We start from the raw sequence: 22984 nt of genomic DNA, 5'->3' as shown, positions 1-22984 counted from the left end.
CAGACTCTATACCCCCTGCACCCGTTATAAAAACCCTGCTGCTGACCCAGAAACTATATCTCAGGGTCCCAAAGGGGTTAAGGCTTCCACTGCAAAAAACCCTGTTCCCTGTGATAGGGATTCTAGAGCACTTGACAGATTCGGGAAAAGTTTACACTTCTGCTACCTTGGCTGTAAGGGCTTTAAATTGTCAGTTTCATATGCCTAAATATCAGCAATACTTAATGTCACTGTTAAAACAGAAAATGTTGACAAATTCTGAATGTGCTGAAAACAAGGAAATGCAGGATTTATTGCATGCAGCTGAACAGGTGGAAAAACATACTTTGCAATGTGGTTTTGATTCTTTGGAGGCCTCTTGTAGGGTCGCTGTAACGGGTTCTGTGATTAGGAGGCATGCTTGGTTAAAGGAACAAAATCTGCCTGATCATGTTAAAGCAAAATTTAAAGCAAAATTCAAAATCCGGACCGAACCACAAAAGGAGGGGGAGTATCCATATTCATAAAGGATACCCACACCTCCAGGTTAGTGGCAACGCACGAAGCATCGGAGACCATCCAGGTGCAATTAACCATAGGTAAAACTGCCCTACAGTTTGTAACATGCTACAGACCACCTTTTCAAACTCAGGAAACCCATACAGCCTTCCTGAAGACACTGGAGAGTATGAATGTCTCTCCAAACACCATCATATTGGGTGACTTCAACTACCCAAACATAGACTGGGAACATTACTCAAGCCCCAACACCCTAGCCCAAAGGTTCCTTGAGTTCATAAACTCAAATGCTATGGAACAACTAGTCACCATTCCCACAAGAGGAGAAAATATACCAGACCTGATCATCACAAACATGGGGACAAAATGCTCCACACTGGAAGTATATCCCTCATTGGTGAGATCAGACCATAAATTAATCTCACTGGAGATCCACATCCCGCCGCCACCCCCAGCAAAAAAGACCACAGTGAAGAACTTCTCAAAAGCAAACTTCACACTTTCTTAAGACTGGAGTGGTATCCTTCATGGCCCCCGAGCCAGTGGAAACCACAACCCACGCTGCTGAAACCCTTACAAATGCCTTCTACGAGCACCTCCAGGAATGTATGGATCAAGCAATCCCTAATAAAATCAAGACCCTTTCCACCAAAGGCAGGCGCCCGGTCTGGTGGACTCCAGCCATAAACAAACTCTACAACAAGAGGAGAAAGCTACTACATGACAGAGCAAAATCCCTAAATGGGAAGGCATCTCTGATCAATACTAGCAAAAAACTACGATCACTCATAAAATCATCCAAGGCCAACTTTGAGAGAAAAATCGCTAATGACACAAAAGACAATCATAAAGCCTTTAGCTATGTTAGAAACCTGGGTGGAAACTCCCAGATATGCTCAGAATTAGTCCAAAATGATAAAAATCACTGAACCCACAGACATTGCCAACATACTGGCAGACAGGTTCAGTGCAAAATTCTCCCTCCCTCCCCCAAAGGAGAAATATCTATCCCACCAGAGTCTAGCCTCCCAAACATCTCAGATGCCCAGGTGAGAGCTGCTCTCTCTAAAGCAAAAACACAGCATCAATGGGACGGACGGTGTCCCCGGCTGTGTGCTACGAACTCAATGAGGAACTAAACCCACACATAAGGCTGCTGTTTAATCTTAGCCTTACTACAGGATCGTGCCAAAGAATGGCATCGGCAACTGTGGTCCCACTCCACAAAGGCGGTGCTTCTCGGACCCTGAAATTACCGCCCATAAGCTTGACGAGCCTTGTCTGCAAAGCTATGGAGAGGATCATAATGGAACTCATAAATAAAGACATTGGGGACCTACAGACACTGGATCCTACCCAATTTGGCTTTGTCAAGGGCAGATCCTGCCTCTTGAACTTGGTCGACTTTTTCGAAACAGTCACTAAGGCCATTGATGAGGGTAAGGCAGTTCACACAGCCTACCTTGACCTAGCAAAAGTGTTCGACACAATACCCCACTCGTGCATCATAGAAAAGCTCACCAGCTTAGATGTAAACCCATATGTCACAAGATGGGTTGCAAACTGGCTCAAGGACAGAACACACAGGGTTAGAGTTGCTGGTGCCATGTCAAACTCTAAGCCGGTCACGAGCGGTGTCCCACAGGGCTCAGTCCTGGGCCCCATCTTGTTCGGCATTTATTTTTCTGAAGTGCAGGCAAACATAGGGGGATTGTGGCTGACAAAATTTGCAGATGACTGCAAACTGGGCACCATAATTGACACTCCATCAGACACAGACATCCTCCAGAAAGGTCTCATAGAAATGGATAACTGGTGCCAGAGCCATGGCCTTAAGCTAAATGCCAAAATGTATAGTCATACCCTTTGGGAAAAACAAGGTAACCCCTAATTACCACATAAGTGGTAATCCATTAAACACGGAAGAAGTTATCAGGGACCTGGGGACCCAAGTTGACAGTAACCTCTCTTTTGACACATTGCCAAAGTGGTTAGGAAGACCTTCTACATTGCCCACCTGATCATGAAGGGATTCACATCCAGATCAGGAGAGGTCATTGTACCCTGTACTCTTCACTTATCAGACCAATGATTGAGTACAACTCCCCATTCGGAATGTACCTTACCCGACACCTGCAGCAGTTGGAAAGACCCCAAAAGTTCCTCACCAAAAGGATAAAGGGGCTCAAGCATATGTCATACGATGCCCGACTGAAGAAACTCCAGCTCTATTCAGTCGCATACCGTCTGCTCAGAGGTGATCTGTGCCTGACATACAAGGCCATGTCCAACCCGGAATTAATGGACATGCTCCACCTCAAAAAATCCAAATCCACCAGAGCCACGAGAGCAAGAGACTTAAACCTCAACACGGATATAAATAGGACGTGCTGGAGGGACAAGATTCATCACCCAGAGACTCCCTACACTATGGAACAGAATCCCAGTCCATGTGAGGCAGAGCCCCTCACTGACTCTGTTCAAGAGAAATCTTGACGAGTGGATGGGAGATCGTAGGTTTACCCTGGGAATCATCTCTGTACCACGGCTGGACAGAGGCACAGCAAACTAATGGGTATATTATTCTCATCCTAAGGGGTGGTGAAAGCCACACACACTCTGGCTAGGCTTATAAATGCCCTAGGGCAGATAGCCTAGTATGAACCTATGAACCTATTAGATGCTCCATTACAGCATGATGCTTTGTTTGGTGTTAAGGCAGCAGAGGTGTTGAAGAAAATGGAGGATAAAGCGAAATCTATGCAGACAGTTAAGGATTTCTTACAGGTACAGCCACCCAGATTTAGCAGGAACTGGCCTTCAAAATATTGGTCCTTTCCAGTGTCAGATAGGCCACAAAGAGGCAGATACAGGCGCCCTAGAGGCAGATCCCACCCCCAAGGCTCATACAGGTCTAAACAATGGGGTGCTTCTACCTCCAAAAGTGGAGAAGACAAATCTCAACCTTATAGGAAACGGTCCCAAAGACTTTCCTCTACCAGTACCAAGCACTTAACTTTTGGACGCTCCCTTAGGGGGAAAGCTAGCAACAACCCAGTTATCTGCAAGAAAAATTCTGCAGGTTTTGGGCTTCATGGCATCCTGTTAATTTCATATGCAAGACTGCATATGAGGAAACTACAATGGTATCTAAAAAGTGTTTGGACTCAACATTGCCACAGCCTGGAAAAACTAATTACCCTCATTCCCTGCCTGCAACAGGAGTTTCGATGGTGGGCACAGGCCTGTCACCACAAGGGACAGCCTTTCACTTTACCCACTGCCAGGCAGACAATAACAACAGATACATCAGATTATGCCTGGGGGGCCCACATGGCAGGAAAGTGTATTCATGGCACATGCCCCACAAGCCAAATGCATCTCCATATCAATCTGAAAGAAATGGCTGTCCAGAATGCCCTGACAGCTTTCAAGGATCTGCTTCATCCAGGACAACTGCTAATAAAGACGGACAATACTACAGTCATGTGGTACATAAACAAGCAGGGAGGCATGTATTCATACCCCCTCTGCAGACAAGCCATGATTTTTGGAACACAGCATTGACTTTTCAAGTACACCTACAAGCACAATTCCTGCCAGGAAAGACAAATACTCTGGCAGACGAACTAAGCAGAAACCTTATGGATCCTCACGAGTGGAAACTAGATCCACAAATCTTCAGCATGATAACAAGGAAATGGGGATGCCCAGACAGATCTATTTGCCTCCCCTCACAACTGCCAACTTCAGAGATTTTGTACAAGGACTTACCACAAGCTAGCATGGAAAGTGGATGCCCTATCATTCAGCTGGAAAAACCTCACAGTATATACCTTTCCTCCACTACCTCTCCTCCACAAGGTACTCCTAAAGGTCAGACAGGAGAAGCCAAAAATGATCCTGATTGCCCCAGACTGGCCACGCCAGCACTGGTACCCAATCCTAAAGAGCTTGTCTCAAGGCCCAGCCTGGACATTACCTCATATCTCTCATTTACTGACCCAACAAAGCAATCAAATACTGCACAGCCAACTCAGAACCCTAAATCTGGCTGCATGGCAGATAATGTATCCATTCACAACATACCTCTCTGCAAATCAGTTATGGATGTTATTCTGGAGGCCAGGAGGCCCAGCACCAGAAAATCATATGCAGAAAAGTGGAAGAGATTCTGTGCTTGGAACCAGGCGCAAGGAATTGACATGCTTGTACCAAATATTCCTTAGATTTTACAATACCTAACTGAGATGCTGGACAAAGGCCTGTCCTTTTCATCGATTAAGATACATGCCTCTGCCATTTCAGCACATTACAGTATGGACCCACCTATTTTTTCACATCCACTACTAAGGCAGTACCTCAGAGGGGCCAAAAACATAAGGCCCCCAAGAAGAGCACCAATACCTACATGAGACGTCAACTTGTCTTGGAAAAACTTAACACTGCCTCCTTTTGAGCCAGCCAATACAGCTGAGATAAAATTCTTATCATGGAAAACAGCTCTGATCTTAGCAATTACTTCAGCAAGAAATGTCTCAACAGGCTCTAATGGCGGTTGAACCTTACATAATTTTCCATCCGGACAGGGTTTCTCTGAGGACAAACCCAACATTTATGCCTAAGGTAGTGTCCAGGGTGGCTCTTAATCAAACTATTCACTTGCCTACCTTTTATCCAAACCCACAGAATAAGGGAGCGAGACTACTACATTCTTTGGACATGCACAGACAGCTATGCTTCTACTTGGACAAAACTAAAGCTTTCAGAAAGTCTGAGCAACTCTTAGTGGCATTTGCTGCAGGATCTCTAGGAAAAGCTATCTCAAAGCAGACTATTTCCAAATGGATAGCCCACTGCTTTCGTTTCTGCTATTCTCAACATGGCAAATCAGTGCCTAAGGGCATCAGGCCACACTCAACCAGAGCAGCAGCTACTTCAGCAGCCTTCCTCAGAGGAGTACCAACCAAGGACAGTTTGGAGGCTGCAACTTGGACTTCAGTGCACACTTTTACAAAGCAATGCCACTTACCTCTTTACTCTAAATCCAGAGCAGGCTTTGCCACTGCAGTTCTGCAGGGCCTCATAGCCTCTCCTAATTCTGTTTAGGCCCAGCCACCCAACCTCAGCTTTGTGATTCAACCTATGTGTAATGACTGCAACAGTGAAACACGATGAACATAGTACAGTTGTGTACCTACCATAAATGTAGATGTTCGAGTGTATTCACTGTTGCAGTCCAGGTTACCTACCCACCATCCCCCTTCCTTTGCTGGGACTTATCTGTACTTCTCTATTCTATACAACCTATGTGTTGTATTTGCTTGTAGATGAAGATTGTTTTATTTTAGTGCATGTTCTTTTATTGGCGTAATTTCTAAGCCCACCCTTTGGGGGGCACCTGACATCTTGGGCAAGAAAAACTGAAGAAAATGGCATCGGCTGCATCTTTTATACCCCTGGCCCACTGACGTCAGGGAAGAGGCGACAGCAACCGACGCCGGACCAAGACTTTGGAATTCAGGCCGACTGCAGATAGCCTGTCAGCAGGATAACCATGTTTTTTTACCCCCTGACGACCTGACGTCATAGAAGAGGAGACAGCAATCCACGCAGGACCCAAGACTTTGGAATTCAGGCTGACTGAGGGCAACCTGCCAGCAGATTACCCAAATGTAATGATTGCAACAGTGAATACACTCTAACATCTACATTTATGTTAAGTGTACACAACTGTACTTTCTCTGCTCTGCCCTTTGGCTTGTCTACTGTGCCCAGGGTATTCACAAAGTGCCTGGCTCCAGTAATTGCATTTTGCAGGCAAAGAAATATTCAAATTGATTAATTCAAGCAGAAAACTAGGCCATACTTATAAAACATCTGACGTTTGTAAAAGGGGTTCTAACTTGTCTAGGGTACACCATAAACGAAAAGAAATCACAACTGGTACCCTCTCAACAGATTACATTCCTGGGTGCAAGCTTGAATACAACTGCCCCGATGGCTTTCCTCACGCCAGAAAAGCACATTCATTTGTTAACTTCAAACAGGTGGCCACAAAAACCCTGCTATCTGCAAGACAAATACTGCAAGCCTTGGGGTTCATGGCCTCTTTCATTTTTCTAATTCCATATGCAAGGCTGCATATGAGGAAACTACAGTGATATCTAAAAAGCCTATGGTGTCAACATACTCAAGATCTAGAAGCAATGATTCCCGTCATGCCTTACCTATGCCTAGAGTTCCTTTGGTGGGCAGAGGCCAGCCACCAAAACAAGGGACTACCGTTCACTCTACCCCCTGCCGCCCAAACCCTAACAGGTGCATCAGACTATGCATGGAGGCTCACCTGGCAGGGAAGTGCATTCAGGGCAAATGGGACCCAAGTCAAATGCACCTTCATATCAATCAAAAAGAAATGTTAGCTGTACAGAATGCTCCAACAGCCTTCAAGGACCGCATTCTTCCAGGACAATTAATGGTAAAGACAGACAACACCACTGTTATGTAAACAAGCAGAGGGGTACCCATTCTTACCCCCTCTGCAGATTGGCCATGGCATTGTGGAACACAGCCTTGAGCTACCAAGTGCATCTACAAGCTCAATTCCTGCCAGGAAAACTAAATACACTGGCAGATGGACAAAGCAGAAACCTCATGGATCCACACGAGTAGAAACTGGAACCAAAGATTTTCAACATTTTGACAAACAAATGAAAAGCCCAAATATAGACCTATTTGCCTCCCCCCCCCAAAATTACCAATTAAACAATTTTTGCACAAGGACTCCCCACAAACAAGCTTGTTAAGTGGATGCTCTGTCCTTCAGCTGGAAAAATCTATCAGTTTATGCCTTTCCTCTTCTGCCTCTCCTCTCCAAAGTACTACTAAAGATCAAACAGGACAAACCAAGGACAATATTGGTTGCACCAGACTGGCCACGCCAACACTGGGTACATCCTCTTGTGCAGTGTGTCACTGTTGGCCTCATGGCACCTGCTTCAGACCCCTACGCTGTTGTCTCAGCAGGAGAACCAGATTCTGCACCCCACGCTTCAAACCCTGAGCCTAGCAGCCTGGCTAATTACCTAATCTCGCCTTTACCATCCCTCAGTAAACCAGTGATGGATATTTTAGAGGCAAGGAGGCCTAGTACTAGAAAACCTTCTGCTGAAAAATGGAAAAGATTCTGTGCCTGGATCCAGTCTCAAAGGTTGAGCACAGCAGCGCCCAACTTACCTCAGATTTTCAAACAAAAAAAAAATGTTCAAATCACTGGTATAGCATGGTATCAGGTCCCAAGAATTCACACTGGAGCTAGGTTAATAACACTCTCTCTTTAATGATAACTTCAGGTTGAGCACTTTCATCTACACACAGTAGACTTCCTCAGAACACCTTCTCCAGGAACGTTAATGTTTAAATAGCAATAACCTTCCAATCACATCACAGCATCAATTATCACTAATATTCAAAAGTTCATGAATTAAATACAACTAGAAATTCTTATGAGTTTGGTAAAAAGTTGGGCAACATTAAAGCCTTACATATGGATAATATGCATCTTAGAAGGTGTGTTGAGTGTAGGGTGGTGCCCATGGGTTTACGATTTTTTAACAACCCATTGATGTTGAAATGACTGAAACCAACCTCCTTGAATGTAACAATGTTTGACAGTTTTGGAATGGAATTTATTATTTTCTGTAATGATAATTATGTAGAATGTTGAAAGAAGTTGATGAACTAAATGCAACAATTTTAAAAGATCTACTTTTCTCTGAATGGGAAACATTATACAATAAACAATTTGATTATGTAGAGAAAAACAGTAACAAGATATTTGATAGGAAATGTATGTAAAGTTTAATAGGGATATCGAACAATACAAATTAGGTACAGCATACAGGGTGGAACAAGGGGTAAGGGTACACTAGAATGGAACAAGGTCAGGCTGAAGACTGAGAGAATCACATTTATAATAGGCAGTGCAGTGGGGGTAACCCGGCATTTTTTAGGAAAACAACAGGCATGGAAGAGGGATTACAGGGAGGATTACATTAAACAGGACAACCAGAATTGGGGAAACCCACCACATTATGGGAGTGGACAAGAACAAAACAAGGAAGGACATTCATGGAACAGGAGATAGTGCAGCAAAATGGTGTAAAAGTTACTATGGGGGATTTTGTATATTCAACTATACCCAATGCAAGCTTGAGAAGGAGCACTTTGTTTGCAAGGGGTATGAACCGTATGTCCCTAATAGGAAATTTGATACAGTTGATAATATAGTGAAATTCAAATTATTTTTGAGGAAATTAAATCTTGAACTATTCTTTCAGAATGAAAATGATATCAAAAAGAATAATGACATAAGAAAGAAAAGTCACTACACTTCCCCCATGCATAACACCCTCGCAGCATATGAAACGGTAGTGATGGATGAAATGTATAGGTACCAAGAAAAGACCAAACAAGTTAGGCCTAAATTTAACCTGAGCAAAAAAGAACATATTCTTACTGAAATTTGTAATAATCGCACAATACGTTTTATGACCCCTGACAAGGGAGGGGGAATTGTATTCTTTGATGCAAATGAGTACATTCACAAAATGTATGATATTTTAAATAATTAGGGGAATTATGAAATTTCAAACATAGCCCACTGGAGAATTGATTTATATTTGGAAGAATACCTACTGGATAACAGAATAGATGCAGACATCTTTCATTTTTTAAGAGTTGAATTCCCGGTGTTAGCTACTATTGTAGGAATTCCTAAAGTATACAAGAGTCTGGAAGAGACCCCCCCCCCCATTTCGCCCTATTATATCGAGCAGTAAGAGTAAAACCTTTCCTTTTGGAAAGGTAATTGACATGGTTGAAACCTATTCATGATAAGGTCCCACATATAGTAAAAGATTCCTAGGACTTCCTTAGTCGCATTAAACCCAAACTATGGAATGAAAATGTAATCTTCTTGACAATAGATGTAGTTGATTTGTTCTCTAGTATACCAAAGGAAGATGGCCTGAATAGATTTACCAATAGTATACCAAGGTATACACAATTTGGCTGGGGCAAAGTAAGTCTATTAGAGGAATTTGAGTATAGTGTTGAACAATAAAAACCAACAGCAATGCAAAGCACAAGTTGTTGAACAAACCAAGCAAAACAGGAATGCAGGATAAAATTTATTCCGGTACCTCGGCCCCAACAGCCTTCAAAGGAATAACATGTAAACTTCCAAATGCAGTATATATACTAATACTGCCAATTAGACATAATTACATATCATTGAAAATGATTAATTAAGGCAACATCCAGTTTTAAAGGGACAATACACAATTCATACTGTTCCTATAGACTCTATGACAATAAAATACCTATCAAAATAGCTTAGAATAATAATTAAACATTTAAATTAACTTCTAAGTTAAGCCCTCGAGGTTTTAATGTTCCATATTTTAGAATAAATCTACTTTCTAAATTCAGTAGACTTTTTAAGTAATTACCTCCAAAAGAAACATTAGGTTTAGCTAAAGCACTAAAAAATAATGAATCTACAGACCCTTTATGTGTATTTTGAAAATGTTCAAATATAGGACTGCTCATTCTTGCATTACGTACATCTCCTATGTGTTCTAATATACGATTTTTAAGTTGTCGCTTAGTTTGACCTATATAATATTTTGGTACTAAGCAATCACAACCAATGATGTAAACCACACCACAAGAGCAACAGTTAAATTTGTGTTCAGCAAAATATTTAACCCCATTTATAGTACTGCCTGAAAGATTCTTTACCCTCCTACATATTTTACATTTGCCACATTGAAACATGCCAACTTGTTGTTCCAAATTTGACATATTCTTATCATTACCAAACTGTCTAAATTTCAAAATTTCTTTTAAATTACAATATCTGCCATATGAAAAAGAAACATGATTTGGAAAAAGATGTCCAATATCTTCATTATTACAAACTAGAGGCCACAGAAAATTAACAATATCAGATAAAATATCAGAAAATAAAGAAAATTTGGTGACAAAAAATATCCTATTTTCCTTATTTTTATCCCTCTCTGTACTATTAGTATTACATGTCTTAATAATATGATGTTTTTGATCATACTCAAACTTTGCTCGAGTTCTCTTTAGCAAAGCTTCCAAATAGCCTCTATTTAATAGCCTTTCACAGACTAAATCAAATTCCAAGCTCAAAAATTTTGATTCAGAGGTATGTTCATACATTCTTTTGAATTCCCCATAGGGAGTTCTTCAATTAAGTGCCTAGGATGTGCACTTGATGCATGAAGAAAATTATTAGCAGCTACCTCTTTTCTAAACGGTTTAAACTGGACAAACCCCTGTTTGTCCACATAAAGCAGAATATCTAAAAACTGAACATTCTGTTTGTTAGTAATGTAGGTAAATTCTAAACCAAATTCATTTTTATGCAAATCTGACATAAACTTATCAAACTCCAAGACATCCCCTCTACAAATAAAAATGAGGTCGTCTATAAATCTATAATAAGAAATGACATTATTTTTAAAGAATGGCAAGGAGTACAAAAAATTGTTTTCAAATATTGACATGAACAAAATAGCGTACGATGGAGCAAAACTTGCTCCCATTGCAGTGCCATCTACTTGAAGAAAAAACTTATTATCAAATGTGAAATAATTATGATTGAGAGCAAATTCTAGAAGACAAATTATAAATGATGTTCGTGGACCTTCACCTAAAATTTTCATTATGGCCTCCAAACCCAATTTATTACTAATATTAGTGTATAAAGATTTGACGTCAACTGTGGCCCAATAAAAATCAGAATGCCATACAAAATTTCTGATTATTTCACAATATTGGTTTGTATTCACAATATGGGACACAACATATTTTAAATATTCCTTTAACACACTATCCAAAAGATCCCCACAAATTCTAAATAACCACAGCTAAAATGACTATGCTAATTTTTTACCCCTCCCCCCCCTTTAACAGGTGCATCAGACTATGCATGGAGGCTCACCTGGCAGGGAAGTGCATTCAGGGCAAATGGGACCCAAGTCAAATGCACCTTCATATCAATCAAAAAGAAATGTTAGCTGTACAGAATGCTCCAACAGCCTTCAAGGACCGCATTCTTCCAGGACAATTAATGGTAAAGACAGACAACACCACTGTTATGTAAACAAGCAGAGGGGTACCCATTCTTACCCCCTCTGCAGATTGGCCATGGCATTGTGGAACACAGCCTTGAGCTACCAAGTGCATCTACAAGCTCAATTCCTGCCAGGAAAACTAAATACACTGGCAGATGGACAAAGCAGAAACCTCATGGATCCACCACAGTAGAAACTGGAACCAAAGATTTTCAACATTTTGACAAACAAATGAAAAGCCCAAATATAGACCTATTTGCCTCCCCCCCAAAATTACCAATTAAACAATTTTTGCACAAGGACTCCCCACAAACAAGCTTGTTAAGTGGATGCTCTGTCCTTCAGCTGGAAAAATCTATCAGTTTATGCCTTTCCTCTTCTGCCTCTCCTCTCCAAAGTACTACTAAAGATCAAACAGGACAAACCAAGGACAATATTGGTTGCACCAGACTGGCCACGCCAACACTGGTACCTCCTCTTGTGCAGTGTGTCACTGTTGGCCTCATGGCACCTGCTTCAGACCCCTACGCTGTTGTCTCAGCAGGAGAACCAGATTCTGCACCCCACGCTTCAAACCCTGAGCCTAGCAGCCTGGCTAATTACCTAATCTCGCCTTTACCATCCCTCAGTAAACCAGTGATGGATATTTTAGAGGCAAGGAGGCCTAGTACTAGAAAACCTTCTGCTGAAAAATGGAAAAGATTCTGTGCCTGGATCCAGTCTCAAAGGTTGAGCACAGCAGCGCCCAACTTACCTCAGATTTTCAAACAAAAAAAAAATGTTCAAATCACTGGTATAGCATGGTATCAGGTCCCAAGAATTCACACTGGAGCTAGGTTAATAACACTCTCTCTTTAATGATAACTTCAGGTTGAGCACTTTCATCTACACACAGTAGACTTCCTCAGAACACCTTCTCCAGGAACGTTAATGTTTAAATAGCAATAACCTTCCAATCACATCACAGCATCAATTATCACTAATATTCAAAAGTTCATGAATTAAATACAACTAGAAATTCTTATGAGTTTGGTAAAAAGTTGGGCAACATTAAAGCCTTACATATGGATAATATGCATCTTAGAAGGTGTGTTGAGTGTAGGGTGGTGCCCATGGGTTTACGATTTTTTTAACAACCCATTGATGTTGAAATGACTGAAACCAACCTCCTTGAATGTAACAATGTTTGACAGTTTTGGAATGGAATTTATTATTTTCTGTAATGATAATTATGTAGAATGTTGAAAGAAGTTGATGAACTAAATGCAACAATTTTAAAAGATCTACTTTTCTCTGAATGGGAAACATTATACAATAAACAATTTGATTATGTAGAGAAAAACAGTAACAAGATATTTGATAGGAAATGTATGTAAAGTTTAATAGGGATATCGAACAATACAAATTAGGTACAGCATACAGGGTGGAACAAGGGGTAAGGGTACACTAGAATGGAACAAGGTCAGGCTGAAGACTGAGAGAATCACATTTATAATAGGCAGTGCAGTGGGGGTAACCCGGCATTTTTTAGGAAAACAACAGGCATGGAAGAGGGATTACAGGGAGGATTACATTAAACAGGACAACCAGAATTGGGGAAACCCACCACATTATGGGAGTGGACAAGAACAAAACAAGGAAGGACATTCATGGAACAGGAGATAGTGCAGCAAAATGGTGTAAAAGTTACTATGGGGGATTTTGTATATTCAACTATACCCAATGCAAGCTTGAGAAGGAGCACTTTTTGTTTGCAAGGGGTATGAAGTATGTCCCTAATAGGAAATTTGATACAGTTGATAATATAGTGAAATTCAAATTATTTTTGAGGAAATTAAATCTTGAACTATTCTTTCAGAATGAAAATGATATCAAAAAGAATAATGACATAAGAAAGAAAAGTCACTACACTTCCCCCATGCATAACACCCTCGCAGCATATGAAACGGTAGTGATGGATGAAATGTATAGGTACCAAGAAAAGACCAAACAAGTTAGGCCTAAATTTAACCTGAGCAAAAAAGAACATATTCTTACTGAAATTTGTAATAATCGCACAATACGTTTTATGACCCCTGACAAGGGAGGGGGAATTGTATTCTTTGATGCAAATGAGTACATTCACAAAATGTATGATATTTTAAATAATTAGGAATTATGAAATTTCAAACATAGCCCACTGGAGAATTGATTTATATTTGGAAGAATACCTACTGGATAACAGAATAGATGCAGACATCTTTCATTTTTTAAGAGTTGAATTCCCGGTGTTAGCTACTATTGTAGGAATTCCTAAAGTATACAAGAGTCTGGAAGAGACCCCCATTTAAGCCCTATTATATCGAGCAGTAAGAGTAAAACCTTTCCTTTTGGAAAGGTAATTGACATGGTTGAAACCTATTCATGATAAGGTCCCACATATAGTAAAAGATTCCTAGGACTTCCTTAGTCGCATTAAACCCAAACTATGGAATGAAAATGTAATCTTCTTGACAATAGATGTAGTTGATTTGTTCTCTAGTATACCAAAGGAAGATGGCCTGAATAGATTTACCAATAGTATACCAAGGTATACACAATTTGGCTGGGGCAAAGTAAGTCTATTAGAGGAATTTGAGTATAGTGTTGAACAACAAAGTTCAGATGGTAGTGAATTTTGCAAAAAGGATGGACATGGCTGTGGTGAATACGTATTTTAACAAGAGGGAGGAGCGTAGGGTGACGTACAAGAGTGGAGGAAGATGCACACATGTGGATTATATCTTATGTAGGAGGGCCAGTTTGAAGGAGAATGGAGACTGTAAAGTGTTGCCCTGGAAAAGTGTAGTTAGGCAGCATAGGATGGTGGCTTGTAGGATGATGTTGCGGATCAAGAAGAGGAGGAGGAGTGTGAGGGCAGCACCAAAGATCAAATGGTGGAAATTGAAAAAGGGTAATTGTAAGGCGGAGTTCAGGGATGAGTTAAGACAGGCACTGGGTGGCAGTGAAGAGTTACCAAATAGCTGGGTAACTACAGCAGAGCTAGTAAGGGAGACAGCTAGAAAGATGCTTGGTATGACATCTGTACAGAATAAGGACGACAAGGAGACATGGTGGTGGAATGAGAAAGTACAGGAGACTATACAGAGAAAGAGGGTGGCAAAGAAGAAGTTGGATTGTCAGAGAGATGAAGAAAGTAGACAGGAGTATAAGGAGATGGGGTGCATAGTAAAGAGAGAGGTGGCTAAGGAATAAGGCATATGATGAGTTGTATGAAAGGCTGGACACTAAGGAGGGAGAAAAGGACCTGTACTGATTGGCTAGATAGAGGGACCGAGCTAGGAAAGATATGCAGCAGGTAAAGGTGATAAAGGATAATGAGGGAAACATTACTAGCGAGGAGAGTGTGTTGAGGCAATGGAAAGAGTACTTTGAGGGGTTGATGAATGAACAGAATGAGAGGGAGAGAAGGTTGGATGATGTGGGGATAGTGAATCATGAAGTACAATGGATTAGCAAGGGGGAAGTAAGGATAGCTATGAAGAGGATGAAGAATGGAAAGTTTGTTGGTCCAGATGACATACCTGTGGAAGCATGGAGACACTGTTCTGTGTCTGCAGAGGTTGTGTGCCTCCTTTTTACAGAAACTTAAAAAAAAAATGGTTGAATTGAAATAGGGAAGATTATCCAAATTCTTGACAACCCAGTAAATAAAATTCCCCCACAGATAACTTGCAATGCAGGAATGTAAATGTTTAGTTTTATTGTGACGACCAACTTTTCTGTATAGAGCACTAACTGACATAATGCAGCAAGTCCTCAATTTGTAAGATTCACCGTCTGCCATCCCTAAAAATGTTTTAGGGGTCAGTATTTTACTGGTATACTGTTCTAATTTTTTTCAAAGTTTTGTGATGTACATTACTTTTGTAATTGCATTTGAAATATCTGTTTGGTTGATGTATAGAACCAATGCTTCTCTTTCTAGGTTGATCAAATGAACAAAATTGTGGAGGTGCTTGGAGTTCCTCCCATGCATATGCTAGACCAGGCACCTAAGGCACGGAAGTACTTTGATAAACTAGCTGATGGAATCTGGACCATTAAGAAAAATAAAGATCTCAAAAAGGTATGCTTATATTCTCATTGTTTTGTTGTCCTAAATCTTCCTGGTTTGTTTTCACTGTTTAGTTTTAGTTGGTTAGGCTGTTGAGAGTCAGAACTTTTCTAAGGTTCTTGCCACGGTAGTCACGTTAGAAGTAGAATGCTTAATAGAAAAATGCTGACTGGGTAGCAAGACTAACTCCTTACATTAAAACAATTTGAGGCTTAAAAAGCCCCCACCCCTTCTTATGGAGGTGGTTGTCCCTCTTACAGCCTTATTGATTCTTTATCAGTGACCATTGCACCTTGGAATTGGAGTAATAATGGTCTAAGAGCCATTCATTGTTTTAACCATTGAGCAGTTGTAAATTCTAGTCATGACGTGCCTCAGTGCTTCTTGGCACACTTTTTTGCTCTTGCTTTTTTAACTTGGTAGCCACATAATCCTTTTGCTGCATTTAAGCTTGTATCCTTAGAGTATAATTGAGCCAGCTTGTGTGTTAGAGACATTGAGGCAAAGGGTGTTCACCTGGACATTAAAAAGAGGAGAAGATTGAGAACTGAATGTGATGTCTCTGTCAAAAACACATGGCAAGTAAGTTGTGGGGAGAGACACTGATATTTTGTAATACATAGTTTTCGCTGCCTTGATATGAACTACTCGTTACAGAAAGTGGACAGCAGTGGTGTGTCTTTGACCGTCCATAGTCTATTAACAGCTTTTTAAAATGGTTTTAGATTCTGTTCTGGGATGACTGCTATTCATGCTTTAGCACAAGACTAGATTGCAGCAGTGGCAAAAAGTGCTACTTAATGTCAGGAAGGTACTTAAAGTTGTCTTCCCCTGAATTCAGAGGATGATCACAGAGTTCCATGTAGACTGATATTGAATGCCCAGAAGGAATTAAATGTTTCTTTATGGTTATAGTACTTCCTTTTCAGATCAGTACTGCGCATATATTTTTGTCCAAGGTTTTGTTTTAGTCCTGTGCCCCATTTTTTAGATGGAGTAAAGAAATGGTGATGCTTGCTAGTGTTATTTTAATAATGTTTTTTTCTTACAGTGGCTAAAGGGGGTGGTGTCCAGTTCAAAAGATTAGTAGTAAAAGAACCAACAGGTTGAGAAAGAGAGACCATAGTGACCCATCTGTCTTACTGAGACCTCAACGTATCCGGTTAAGTGAGAAGTCGCCTTGTCTACCTTCAGTCACAATTTGCATCCATGTCCCTACCTTTTTGGAGGCACCGCTTGAGGGGATCCCCTGTCAGGTAGTCAGTCAGGCTTACAGGGAAGTGAGCAGCATGTCTGTGATAGGTGCTCATCCTAAGGCACCTGCACAAGCATTTGACCGTAACACATTTTTGTTGCACCATTGGATGCTTTCTTTTCCCAGATATCCCATCCATTCTTTTGTAGGACACACTCCCTGGCAGCATTATGATGCTCTTCCAGCGTCCATGATCTCCTCACCTCTTTTGGATGCAGATCAAGTTGTGCCTGGTATGTGCTGAGGTGGGTCTGGTAGGTGTGGTAAATGAGGAAAGGAGCTGGTGGTAGGTGATGGTCAGCCATTGGGGGCTGCTTTAGATGTCTTTACAATTAGCCCTCATAGCTATTAATTGTCAGACCTATATTAAGTGTAACATGAACATCCTGAATCAAGTAGAGGACAAAGATAAACAATTAGTAGGTTTACAGATAGTCTGAGTTGGAGGGCACACCATAAAATGTGGTTATGGCAATACATGCTTGCAGTAGAAATGTAGCAACAGACAAAGTAGTAAGAAAATGTTCATGGCTAAGAATCCAGGCTTTACCATGTAAACTCACTGGAGCAGCTGATGTTCATCGTGCATACAGCTGCAGTCATAACAGATGGGTTCTCCTGCCGTCAGGCGGGTCCTCGGTTGGCCGAATTCCAAAGTCTTGGTCCAGCGTCGGTTGTCGTCGCTTCTTCCCTGACGTCAGTGCGACAGGGGTATAAAAGAACCAGCCGACGCCATTTTCTTCAGTTTTTCTTGCCCCAGATGTCAGGTGTCCCCAGCAAGAAGGCAATACATAAAATTATGTAATAATGCAATGCAATATAATCAAAGACCAGTAGTTGCAAGCAAATACACCATAAAAGAAGACCCCTAGAGGGAAGGAGGAGGAAACCTGGACTGCAGCTGTATTAGCACTCGAACATCTACATTTATGGTAGGTACAAAACTGTACTATGTTCATCGTGCATACAGCTGCAGTCATAACAGATGGGCAGAATCCCACAGCTAAGAAAGGGGTGGTAGGCACTAGGTGGAGCTAGGAGGAGCCAAAATGCCCTGCAAGACTGCAGTGGTAAAACCTGCTCTAGATTTGGAGTATAATGGTAGGTTGTAGTGCTTAGAGAAGGTATGCACAGAACTCCAAGTGGCTGCTTCTAAAATATCCTTGGTAGGAACTCCTCTGAGGAAGGCTGCAGAGGTGGCTGTGGCCCTGGTAGAATGAGTTCTAATGCCTGTAGGTACAGTTTCGCCATGAAAGGAATAGCAAAAGCGTATGCAGTGGGCTATCCACTTTAAGATTGTCTGTTTGGATATTGACTTTCCTTGAGCTCCTACCGCATAGGTCACAAAAAGCTGTTCTGATTTTCTGAAAGGCTTTGTTCTGTCCAAATAATAATGCAGTTGTCTGTGGATGTCCAAGGAATGCAGTAATCTCTCCCCTTTGTTTTGAGGATTAGGATAAAATGTAGGTAAATGTATGGCCTGATTTAAAGCTACCCTGGATACCACTTTAGGCATAAAAGACGGGTTGGTACGTAATGAAACTCTGTCCTGATGGAAGATGATAAAAGGCTGGACAGCCATAAGAGCCTGTAGTTCTGAAACTCTATGAGCTGAAGTGATAGCCAGAAGGAAAGCTGTTTTCCAGGACAAATATTGTAAATCTGATGAGGCAGCTCGCTCAAAAGGAGGCAAAGTCAGTTTTTCCAGAATGAAATTAAGATCCCAAGCAGGCATTGGTTGTTTTCTTGGAGGTCTTAAATTTTTAGCCCCTCTGAGGAACTGTCTTAATAGAGGGTGAGAGAATAAAGGTGGATCAGTGCTGTATTCTGCAGAAATGGCTGAGGCATGGATTTTGATGGAGGAGAACGAAAGTCCGCTGCTTAGCAGTTCAGCCAAATATTGTAGTATTTGAGGTAAATTCAGTTTTCCAGGGCACTGGCCCTTTTTCTCATTCCAAACACAAAAACGTTTCCATTTTGCAGAGTAAGCTTTTCTAGCTGATGGCCTTCTGGCCTCCAAAATGACATCCTGCACCTACTTGGAGAGCAGGGCCTGCTGCGATGCTAAGGAATCTTCCATGAGGCTACATTAAGTGTTTTCAGCTGACTGTGAAGAGTTTTGAAGCTGTGCTGAGTCAGAAGAAGAGGCATTAGAGGCAGGGTCCATGGTGGGGAATGATTCAGGCTCCTCAGGAGTGGGTACCAGTGTTGCCTTGGCCAGTCCGGAGCAATAAGGATCATCTTTGGTCTGTCTGCTCTGGTCTTCAATAGGAATTTGGGCAGCAGAGGAAGTGGTGGGAAGGCATATAAACTGTCATTGATGTCCAACTGAAAGAGAGAGGGTCCACTCTCCAGGCCTTTGGATGGAAGATCCTTGAGCAGAATTTTGTCAATTGATGATTTTTGTGGGAGGCAAAGAGATCTATGTCTGGCCTTCCCCATGCTTGGATTATTTCTGTAAAAATTTTTGGATGCAGCTTCCATTCGTGTGGATCTGTCACATTCCTGCTTAGGCTGTCTGCCAGCGTGTTTTCCTTGCCTGGAAGTACTGTGCTTGTAGTTCCATTTGTAAATCCATGGCCATGTTCCAAAGTGACATGGCCAGTCTGCATAGGGGATAAGAATGTGTTCCTCCCTGCTTGTTTATGTACCACATAACTGTGGTGTTGTCTGTTCTTATCAATAGCTGACCTGGTTGTAGAAGGTCCTTGAAAGCTGTAATAGCATTTATCACTGCTAGCATTTATTTTTGATTGATGTGAAGGTGCTTTTCTTTTTGGGTCCATTTGCCCTGAATGCACCAGTCTGTCATGTGCGCCCCTCAGGCGTAGTCCGAGGCGTCTGTTGTGATGACTTGACTTGCTTGAGGCTTGCTGAATGGAAGACCTGTGTTTGTTTGGCATGCTTGAGCCCACCACAGAAATTCCTTTTGCAGACATGGAATTAGTGGTATTATTGTTTCCAAACTGCGGCTGTGTTGAGACCATATGTTTTTTAGGTACCATTGTAGTTTTCTCATATGCAGCTTTGCACATGGGATTAGTAAGATGCAAGATGCCATGAATCCCAGAGCCTGCAGGATTTTCCTTGCAGTCAGCCTGGTGCAATTTGCCAGTGTTCTGAAATATTGAATTAGTTGCCCCTGCTTTTCTGATGTGAGGTAGGCCATCTGGGTGTTTGTGTCTAAATTGGCACCCAGGAAAATTATCTTCCGAGAGGGTATTAGTCTTGATTTCTCTTTGTTGACTGTGTATCCTAGAGAGTTTAATAATATTATTACATAAGCCAGATGTTTCAGAAGAATGTGCTTGCTGTCCGCTTGGATCAGGCAGTCGTCCAAATAAGGGTATATTTGTATCCCTTGAAGTCTGCAGTAGGCAATTACTGATGCCAGGCATTTCGTGAATACTCTGGGCGCAGTAGATAAGCCAAAGGGCAATGCAGAGAATTGATAATGGGTTGAACCTGCAAGAAATCTGAGGTATCTTCTGCAATTTTGTCTGATTGGGACATGCAGGTATGCCTCCTTGAGATCCAATGTTACCAGCCAAGACTCCTTGCCCAGCATGGGAAGAAGTTGCTGTAGAGTGAGCATCTTGAATTTTGGTACGAGTAGGAATGTGTTTAGGATGGAAATATCCAAAATAGGTCTCCAATCTTTTCCCTTCCTTGGCACCAGAAATAGTCTGGAATAAAAACCTTGACCTTGTTCGTGTGTAGGTACCTCTTGAATAGCTTTCATGTTTATAAGATCTGAAATTTGTTTTTGTGCCTCTGCCCTTTGATTGTGTGGCAGGTTTGGCATGCCTTTCATTTTTGGAAGGGTATGAAAATGGAATTTGTAGCCTCTGTTTATAATATTCAGGATCCATTTGTCCTTTGTGACAATATGCCAATTTTTTGAGAATAGTGCCAGCTTTCCTCCTAAGGGGGCTGCCATTTGAGACCTGGTTGGCATGCAAAGGGGAAAGTCATTGGTTTTGCTTTCTGAAAGATTGCGAGTTGTTCTCACCACCTCTTTGTGTAGGAGCTTGCCATTGTCTGCCTCTGTACGAGCCTTGTGTTTGTCCCCTGCCCCTTGGGCGCCTGTATCTGCCTCTTTGGGGTCTGTCTGTGGCAGGAAAGGACCAGTTTTTGGAAGGCTAATTTCTACTAAAACGTGGGGGTTGAACCTGCATAAATTCTTTCACAGTTTGCATTGATTTAGCCTTTTCCTCTATTTTCCGTAATACTTCCTCAGCATTTGCCCCAAATAGTACATCCTTTTGAAGAGGGGCGTCTAGTAATTTAGCTTTGACATGATCAAGCAAGGTTTGTTCCTTGAGCCAGGCATGCCTACGTATGACTGAGCCTGTAACAGCAGCTCTACATGAGGCCTCTAGAGCATCAAAACCGCATTGTAAGGTATGTTTACCCACTTGTTCTGCACTATGCATCAAATCTTGTAACTCCTTCATGTCTGGTTGTTCAGGTTGTGACATTTTACTTTTCAACTGAGATAACAGAAACTGTTGGTATTTTAGCATATGAAACTGACAGTTTAAGGCCCTCATGGATAAGGTAGCCGAGGTATATACCTTTTTTCCCCACCTTTCTAAGGATCTGGAATCTCTCTCGGAAGGCGATGGGTTTTTGGCAATGGAGGCCTTAACTCCCTTGGGCCCCTGTGAGATGGTTTCTAGGTCAGCAGCATGGCTTTTGTATAGAAATTGGTGTGAGTCAGGAACCCTGTAGTACCTGTCAGGCTTAACTGGAGCTGAAGGAAGAGAGTCCGGGTTAAGACAGGCCTCCGAATAAACATCGTCTAGGATGTCCAGGACAGGAGGTATAGCCAGAGGCCTGTGCTGGGGTAACAAAAGAAATTCCCTGAGCCTTTTCTTGGAATCTGAATAATCCTGTCCTTCCCAGTGGAAGTGTTCCCTTAAGGTATGCAGAGTTTCACCAAATGAGTAATCCTCAGGGGGTGATGCAGAAGGAATAGATTCCTCTGCATCAGAGTCTTCAAAAGGGGAGTAAGACTGTTCCTGATAATCAGAGTGCTCTGAAATAATGGAGCCCTGATCAGAGGAGGGGGAATCTTCCTCCACTCTGGGTCTTTTGTCCGGAGGTGGCTGAGAACCTCTGATTAGAGTAATTAAATCCTCAGCCATTTTAAGCATCTGTTTCTTAGGCATGGGGCCTGGAGATGGGCCCTGTGTAGCTGGTCTCTTACGGTGCATGGTAGTTTTGACTTGGTGAAAGCCTTGATGGAGAAAGAAGAGGAAGGTCTGAAGACACCTTGAGTGGAGGTGGACCTGTCCACATTCTGTGTTTCAACGCCAAGCGTGGCTTCGGTATCTGTAGTCAGGGTGTGGGCCGAGGAGCCTGCGACCTCGGGTACAGGAGACACCGCCAAAGATGTGTCATCGGTAATCAGGGGCTGCGTAGGCCTGCGACATTTTCAATGGCAGGGTCAGGAATTCTCTGACTCTAGGAAAAGGCTTCGTACCTTCCTCAAGCTTCCTCAGCACAGACCTTTGGCTATTCCACCTGTTATGGATGTTTTGGATGATGTTTTCTCTGACTCCAGTGCTAACCCCGATTCTCTCCCTCCTGCTCTTGTCAAGCCGGACAGATATTATAGGGTCCCTGACACTCACAAGCACCTCTTTAAGGCCCACTCTGTGGATCTAGAAACTATTTCACAGGGCCCCAAGGGAGTGGCTGCATCCTCTGCCAGCGGACAGAGAAGCAAGGTCCCTGGAGAGATGGGGTAAAAAAGTATACACCTCTACTACCCTAGCCATGAGGTCACTTAATTGCCTTTTTCACATGTTTCAGTACCAAGATTTTCTCCTGGATGATTTACAGAAAAAGTTAGCCTCTCCTGAGCCTATTGATAAAAAGGCATTGCAGGATCATATACATAACACACAGCAGGTTAATAACCATTTTCTTCAGTGTGGTTATGATGCACTGGAAGCT

The 22984-nt window shown here is 42.0% G+C and overlaps 1 protein-coding gene across 1 annotated transcript in view; it reads left to right on the top strand.

Moving 5' to 3' along the window:
* LOC122808386 (dual specificity tyrosine-phosphorylation-regulated kinase 1A-like) overlaps positions 1–22984 on the top strand; it is a 529197-nt gene that overhangs the window by 97868 nt on the left and 408345 nt on the right. Inside the window, exon 3 of the mRNA XM_044079352.1 lies at positions 15637–15777. Coding sequence (XP_043935287.1) covers positions 15637–15777 — 141 coding nt within the window. The remainder of the gene's footprint in view (positions 1–15636; positions 15778–22984) is intronic.

This window comes from Protopterus annectens, chromosome 8.part0 (genome assembly GCF_019279795.1).
Source record: "Protopterus annectens isolate FY-2018-M chromosome 8.part0, PAN1.0, whole genome shotgun sequence".
Classification (NCBI taxonomy): Eukaryota; Metazoa; Chordata; order Ceratodontiformes; family Protopteridae; genus Protopterus; species Protopterus annectens.
This window is presented reverse-complemented; position numbering and strand designations above follow the sequence as displayed.